Source organism: Montipora foliosa, chromosome 4, assembly GCF_036669935.1.
Source record: "Montipora foliosa isolate CH-2021 chromosome 4, ASM3666993v2, whole genome shotgun sequence".
In the NCBI taxonomy this organism is placed as follows: domain Eukaryota; kingdom Metazoa; phylum Cnidaria; class Anthozoa; order Scleractinia; family Acroporidae; genus Montipora; species Montipora foliosa.
In genome coordinates this window covers 27954515-27962014 of record NC_090872.1, presented here as the reverse complement: position 1 = coordinate 27962014, position 7500 = coordinate 27954515, and the positions used below count along the sequence as shown (strand labels likewise).

Sequence of the window (7500 nt, the reverse complement as noted above, 5' to 3'; positions counted from 1 at the left end):
AGGGCTGGGGACCACTGCCCATCTAGCTGGCATGTGACTGTCTCACTTCCAGATCGCTCATGAGTGCGAACACACACAAAGCTACAGTTTGTTCCGTACTCCCAACCATTACTTGTGCAGTCACCCGTGCCATTAATAGACTTATCCACATACGGATAAGGGCACCTAATCACTGCGGATTAAGGATAGCAAATATCTTTATCAATTATTCTCCTGCGTATGTTTTGCCCATAAAATCCCGTTCTCAGGTTGAATCCGTTTTAATCTGGGTTAGATTGGTGATCCTCATTTTACCTAGGTTGGATACGCATTCAGATAGATTGAAGAAACGTTTTTGGAGCCAAAATTAAGCCTAGAAAAATATTAGGGTCAGGTTAGAAATAGTTTTGGTTTTTATACATAGATATCAATTGAGTTATTATACAAAAGTAATTAATGAAAAGAACTGCGCTGGGTTGAGCACGTTCGTCCTTGAAGTGCAGTGGCAAAGACACAGAACTATAGATCTGGAAGGTCCGAGTTCGAATACCAGTAAGTGCACAGTACAATTCGTTGTTCCCTAACGCTGTTGTAATGTTGAGACTAAATGGATCAGTGTATGAATACTAAGCCGGTTAGATGATATGAAACATTAAGAAGATGTGTTCAGATGCGTAAGACAGAGCTTGAGGGAAGGTATATGTGTTTTCAACAGGGTGCTTTAAACTATGTAATGTGCATATTCAACCTTGGTAAAATGGATCACGAATTTAACCTAGGTAAAAACGGGCTCAATAACCTGGGAACGGATTTGGCTGACAACTTATATACTGAGTCTTACTCCTAGACTACGCAAATTTCCTGCCATTTAACGAATTCGATCGAGGATGGTTGGGTTTCCTTTGTGGCGAGGACGAGACAAGATAGGCTGAAGCTTGGCACATCTTGATTACCACCAAATTGTGGCTGAATGAAAAAGAAATTACGAAAACCCTATCCATCTTGACGTAAGCACTGTTCTAACGACGTTGTTAGCCACCCAGCCACCGTAAGGAAGTAAAAGAGCGTTCGCGGTTTATAATCTTGTCATGGGAAAAACACTTAATTATATGAAATCTTTTCCTGCAGTCTCTCCCACTTCATTGGACGAAACAAATGCGTTTACGATAAACGAATTTACGAAAAAGTAAATCATACATCGCATTAAAAATCTTTGAAGAACCTTTTTCACTTCACCTTTGGCCATTTGGTATTATTTGCGTTACACCATAGAGAAAACGTGAGGAAAAGTAGGACCTATTCAAATGCCAGTAGTTTATCAAATCCTCGTTTTTTCAACATTTGTTATGGGCGTGTTTACAAGGAGGGAGGGTGCTCTGGCTAACCAAGCTACTCTGGGAGGGTTGACTTTTCATACGTTTATTCAGAAAACGCATTGAAGCGCTTACGTGCTAGACAGGGTAGCCCGCTTACCCGGGGGAACCCTGTCTACTTGCCCGGGTCAGCCGGCTATGCGGGATAGCTTTTTGCCACGTAAACGGTTCGTACCGGGCTATCTCGGCCGGCCGAGGTGAGATAAAACGCGAAAACATGGCGGCGCGAGGTGAATGTTTTCGTCCTACACAGCGGAATGAGCGATAAAAAGAAAACTTGCCACCAAAAACTTTCTTTGGTCGGCCATTTTGTTTGTTGTGCTTAGCGGCCGCTCAAAAGATAGCCAACGCAGCCCACTTACTATCCCGGTTAGGTGAGTTGCATGTAAAACGGGCTATGTTTCAACCCTTCTAGCCGGGTAGCCCGTTTAGCCGGGCCTCCCTCCCGCCGTGTAAACAGGCCTTTAGTCTAGTTGGCTCAAACTAAGGAAACCGGTGACCGATTTTATTGCATACAAAAACATACCCTCGCAAGATGTGCTGGGGCCACTCCATTCTATGACGTTCAAGGATGTTATAATACATTGTCTGGTCTCACTTCCAGTAAGTCGATATCCTTCATCGCATTCGAAAGTGCACTTTGACAGGTACGATCGGTCACAGGATCCACCTTTAATACTGCCGTCGGTGGGAATAGATAGAGTCTCACATTTCCTAACTATTGAAAACACAAGAAAGGATTGCAGAAAGGTGTGTGTTGACTATGGTAAGGGAAGACTGGCGATTTAAACATAAGTGTTAGAATTCACAAACCTGCTGTAGGGGTTAGAGGCAATGGCATTCACTAGGGATGTTTCTTATCTAGCTCAACCCTTGAAGAATAGTTCGACCCCCGGGGAAGGGGGGAACTCCCATATAAAAAGGAAGGGGGGTGCTCATCGGAAATTTTGAAGAGAACCTCTCAGAGGTACCAATATCCTGTACTGTGGGCATGGCATGATTTTTTTTTCGCCCCCAAGAGGTACCAAATTATGGGTTTTAATTAGACAAAATTAAAAAATAGTTAATTTTCATATGTCTCCTTTCATAATTTTTCGGCTCAATACCCTACAATGTGCCGCTAAAGCTCCCGCTGTGGACCTTTTGGGGCTGAACACCCTAAGAGGTACCAAAACCGCTTTTTTAACCCCTAAAAGGTACGACGAGCACCACCGTCCTTTTTATATGGAAGTTGCCCCCCCCCCCCCCCCCCCCCCCCTTCCTTCCCGGGAGTTTGACGTCATTTGGGCGCTTCGATTCTTTGTCACCTGGCTGTTCAAAGCCGAGATGTATAACTTGTGGAAATGTTCGGGGTTTTTTTTAACCATGCTGGGGAAATCGAGGATTGAGATCCCGCCAAGAGCTACTAGACTGCGAGCAGTCCATTCATAAATCAATCGAGCGGCCCGCTTTTCTGAGGCAGTCGTGTTTTGCCCTCAAACGAATAAAAGACCGAGGGAGGCTTGGGAAAGCCTCCCTCTCTCCCTCGGTCTTTTTATTCGTTTGCTTGTCAAAACACGACTGCCTCAGAAACTGATTCATGAAGGGACTGCTCGCAGTCTAGCCAAGAGCATTTAACTGACCTTATAGGGAAGTGCAAACTATACTTTAAAAAATATGATACAACACAGAGGCAACGATTGATTGAAGCCACTATCAGTCTTGTGTTTAAAGTTATTGCTCTGTTCTGTTCGTTTCATTGGCCCTGAAACGTCCCTGCAGAGTGGGGGAGTGGTCAAGTGAGAATGCATGTATGTATGTATTCTGCTCAGTGGAAACTTGACTTCATAAGTAATCTTTATTCTTTTGTAAGGTCTTGAACTTTTGTCTTGATGTTTTGGAATTTTGTCATAGTGTAGTACTGTGGCATCATTATTATGTGGTGTGGTTTTGCCACTATGTGGTGAGTTTTTGTCATTATGTGACGAGGTTTGATGGTTACGTGTTGTGTTTCCATCATGATGTGTTGAGGTCTTCTTTTGACGTGCTGTGTTTATAATCACATAAAGGGAGAAACTCGACGTCATGAAAGAACCTAAACACGGCAAGTCAAAAAAAGACCGCAACTCATCATGATGGAAACACAACACGTAACTATCAAACCTCGTCACATCATGATGCAAACACAACACGTAATCATCAAACCTCGTCACATTATGCCAAAACCTCACGACAAGACAAAACTTCAAGGCCAAAAGATTAACGATTATACATAAGAAAGATATAGCCTTCCATAATACTTCGTCCCTTTATAGGCGTGCTTATAGTGGTGTTAGTGGTACGGTACGAGTGAATCGCGAAGATGAAAGCGTAAGGCTTGGATCACTTACTTGTGCAGTCGTTTCCATTTTCGGGAGTACCCTGGTATCCTGTGTTACACACGCAATCCAAACGGCTTATGCTGCCACTGAGAGTATGACCCGAGTTTAGAGGACAAGCTGTGCACGAATCTGCATATCCCGAAAAATCCTTATAGGTTGAAGGGGGACACACTGCAAAGGAAAACAATTCACCCAATAGACCGTATCGGCATAGAGTTCAATTGATGTGGAAAATGGTGTTCTCAAATGAAACGGAAGGTCGGTGACATACATCAGTTAAAACCCTTTAACTCCCAAAGTCAAAAAGTCCATTCTCTTAAGTAATATTGTAGCTTTCTTTGCTGGCTACTAATGAGAATTTGCTGTTTAACCAGAAAACCTAAACATTCCTTACCAGATGATAATGTCTTCATTCTAAATAACTGTCTATTTGACAGTATTTTGAAGTTGTGAGGATAATTTAAACACTGATCACTCCTGGAAGTCAAAGGGTTAATTAATTGCTTGCACATCTTTACCAGGGAGTTTTTTCCGTCATAAACATGGCTTGGTATTTTCAAGCATTCACAGGTATATTTTTTGTTCTTGCAAAAAAATTTTAAAAAATGCACAAAAAGGTATTGAATATCTATATGGTGAAAAAGGAAATGAAAGTCGGTTAATTGATATTATCCTCACGTTTTCAACAGAGGTTTCCTGAAAAATACACAAGACCTGGGAGGGGAGGGATGCTCGTCGGAAATTTTAAATTAAACTCCTAAAGGAGACCAATCTGGGCAAATAGGTATTGAATATCTATATGGTGGACCCGCCGCTGTCCATTCTGTTTGCAGATATGTAGATTGCCATGATCACGCACTAACGTACACGGACCATGTGGTCGAAAGAAAATAGAATGTTGTTGTTGCGTTTGATACGAGTTTAATATTGGTCCAACGAAAACGGTCCTTCGAGCCGGATGCAAACTGCGGCCAGCTAAATGATGCATAAGCAAGAGGGGTTCCATTTTGTGGATGAACAAGCAATATCGCTGCTTCACAGAAGCCTAATACAACCTGAAGATTCGGTAAGCCAAACTGTGTTAAATTCGTCATCGATTTCGTCAAGGAGGAGAAAGGACGCCCGGATCAAGGCTGCCAGCAGGAGCCTTCAAGCAAAGCAGTTGAAGGAGCGAATAAAAAAGGAAAATGAAGCACGTGAGAAAGAATTTTGAGAAGAAATGGCCCAAAGGGAATTGGAGTTGAAACTGGAATATCGAAAACGGGAGCTCGATCTGTTACGGTAAAAACGAGAGAACGATATGGCCATAATTTCTGCCCAAGACCAAGAGGAGGTAGCACAGCTTGAGAATGAAATAATGGGACGAAGGAAAAGAGGTCATTGCGTAAATGGTTAAGGTCGATCAAACTTCATCATCTTTGAAACATTATTTAGTTCCCAGTCCCCATACAGTTAGGTATCTGGAAAGTAAAGATTAATATTCAAGCCCATGTATTGAAGTTGAACCTTGAATGACATGTTTCCCAAGGAGGTAAGCCAGTTGTTTAATCAGAGTCATCCCCGAATTATGACAGGCAAACTACCATTTCATATAAAGATACTACCCTGAGTACAAGTCCCACGTCTTTGCCATTAAAGAATTTACAATTTCATGCCGCTAATAATGATGTCCCCAACTTGGCCATAAGTCATGCAATTATCAGTTGCCTTAGCAAGTGAATTAAATTCGCTACCATTCAGTACTTCTGCGAAACTACCTACTGAAGATCTCCTTCAACCTGGAAATAAATGCTCATTCCAAGCTTCACCAACCCCTGTCAGCATAGCTGTAAAGACCCAAGTGGTTGATTAGTTCCCCTCATCTGGACATGCGACTATGACTTACCATAAACATGGATCATCTTGCAATGGTAGTGCATCTCCTCCTTATTTTGATACAGAATTTGGTCATAGTACTACTCCCCTGGGAAGAGATACAAGCATCCCTTTTACATCAACTTACAGTACTATTTGTAGTGGCCACTTAGTTTGGACCTCTTGTGAACCAAAATGCGAGTCCTCCATTCATTACTCTCAACTATCGTTTACGGCACAATAGACTCCAGGTACTGGAAAGGCGTCAACTCCCTACCCAAGTGGTTTTAAAGTAACAACTAAATATCGTTCAGCACAAGCTGTTAGAACAAGTAGATTCATTTATTGACAATCTCACAGAGGGTCAAGAAACTGTCTTCCGCTCGACCTCTGATAGCTTGCAAACAGACTCAAGAGTACTCTTCTGCGAGCAAAAGAACAGCAGCGATTACCAAAGCTGGAGCTCGTCAAGTGCACAGGCAAACCAATCGATTGGCCAAAGTTTATTGAGAGATTTCGTGACCAAATACACAACAAGACTACACTCCCTGATTCAAATAGGACGGCCTTACCTATTTCAAAACCTCGATGGTAAGACGTTTAAGGAAGCGGTAGAAAGTCTAGGTGTCACAGGTCATAGCTATGCAGCCGTCCTAAAGACATTGAACGCCAGTTTGGAAACCCTAACAGTGTTGCAACAGCTTAGCTAAGCAGTATGCTGGACAGTACCCTAGTGCCTTCGAATGACAGACAAGCCTTGCTTGACTACTATTACCAAGTGAAAGCATGTACGACGTGGTGTGTGAAGGTGGGTCAGTCGGCTATACTCCAAACTACAGAGTATCTCAGCAGTGCAACTATGCGACTACCGATGCACCTAAGAGTAAGATGGTATGAGGACATTGATGGTCGTAAAGATAAGCCCAACCTGGTAAAGTTTGAAAGACGGTTGCATAAACGAGTTGACACCTTATTTATCCTCCTGGAGGATTTTACATGCGAGGCATGGACCAAGAAGCAGAGATCTACCAAACCGAAATCAAGCATCAAATGGTTCTTACAACTCAAAGCAAGGTCAGGCCAACTTTCAAAATAAAGAAGCAGAAAGGAACGCTCAGTCGAATAGGAAGAAGTGTGTTGTTTGCCTAGAAAGGCATCCTGTTGCGTATCGTCCTGTGTCCAAGCAACTCCAAGAAAGACGAAAACTTGCTTGGGAACATAAACTCTGTTTCAATTGCTTAAAGGTAAGCCATCAGGCGAAATGCTGTCCCAGTAAAAAACTGTTACATGAAGGTCACCAAGCACATTCAAATCCTGATTATCCAACAGGCACCCACAGCAGCACACCCAGGACATCAGTTCCTCCGCAAGAAGATGCTCGACGTTACTGGCTTTCCCAAAGTCCGTTAACCACTGCCCAGAGTAACTTATCAAAAGTGATTTAGCAGACCACCTACAACTCGTTGGTGAAGCCTACCAATTTAACCTGAGCACGGTTGACAATGATGTGACGACTAAGCGTGTGAATAGAGTGAGTTTTGGTTTCTTACCTGATCTTGACGGTTCCGAAGTAATGCTTCCAGGCGAATCTGATATGGCCTACCTGCTGATTTACCTAGAAGTCCGCCAGAGACGAGTGGACGACCCCCTTTGGATGGACCCTCTTTGGTAACGCAACCAAAGGACTGTGTGAAACAATCAATGCAAACCTTCTTGGAACAATCGAAAGGCTCCTTCTGCAACAACAAATTGAACGATTTTGGGAGGTTGACTCTTATGCGAAGAAGCAATATCCCTCGGAAGCCACCCTATCCGTTGAAGACAAAAGAGCCCTGGCTGTCTTGCAGAGCAGTACAGTGAAAGAGCGGGGTCACTATAAAACACCGTTGCTATGGAAAGGTGAGCCAATCATGGCAAACAATAGTGCTATGGCA

At 43.0% G+C, this 7500-nt stretch overlaps 1 protein-coding gene and 1 pseudogene across 1 annotated transcript in view; one reads left to right on the top strand and one right to left on the bottom strand.

Moving 5' to 3' along the window:
- Positions 1-7500, bottom strand: part of LOC138000486 (sushi, von Willebrand factor type A, EGF and pentraxin domain-containing protein 1-like) — an 87736-nt gene that overhangs the window by 70821 nt on the left and 9415 nt on the right. The window contains exons 3-5 of the mRNA XM_068846941.1: positions 3722-3883; positions 1879-2070; positions 1-172 (exon numbers count right to left, since the gene is read on the bottom strand). The exon at positions 1-172 is cut by the window's left edge and continues 14 nt beyond it. Coding sequence (XP_068703042.1) covers positions 1-172; positions 1879-2070; positions 3722-3883 — 526 coding nt within the window. The remainder of the gene's footprint in view (positions 173-1878; positions 2071-3721; positions 3884-7500) is intronic.
- LOC137999370 (uncharacterized) lies at positions 4695-7011 on the top strand (annotated as a pseudogene).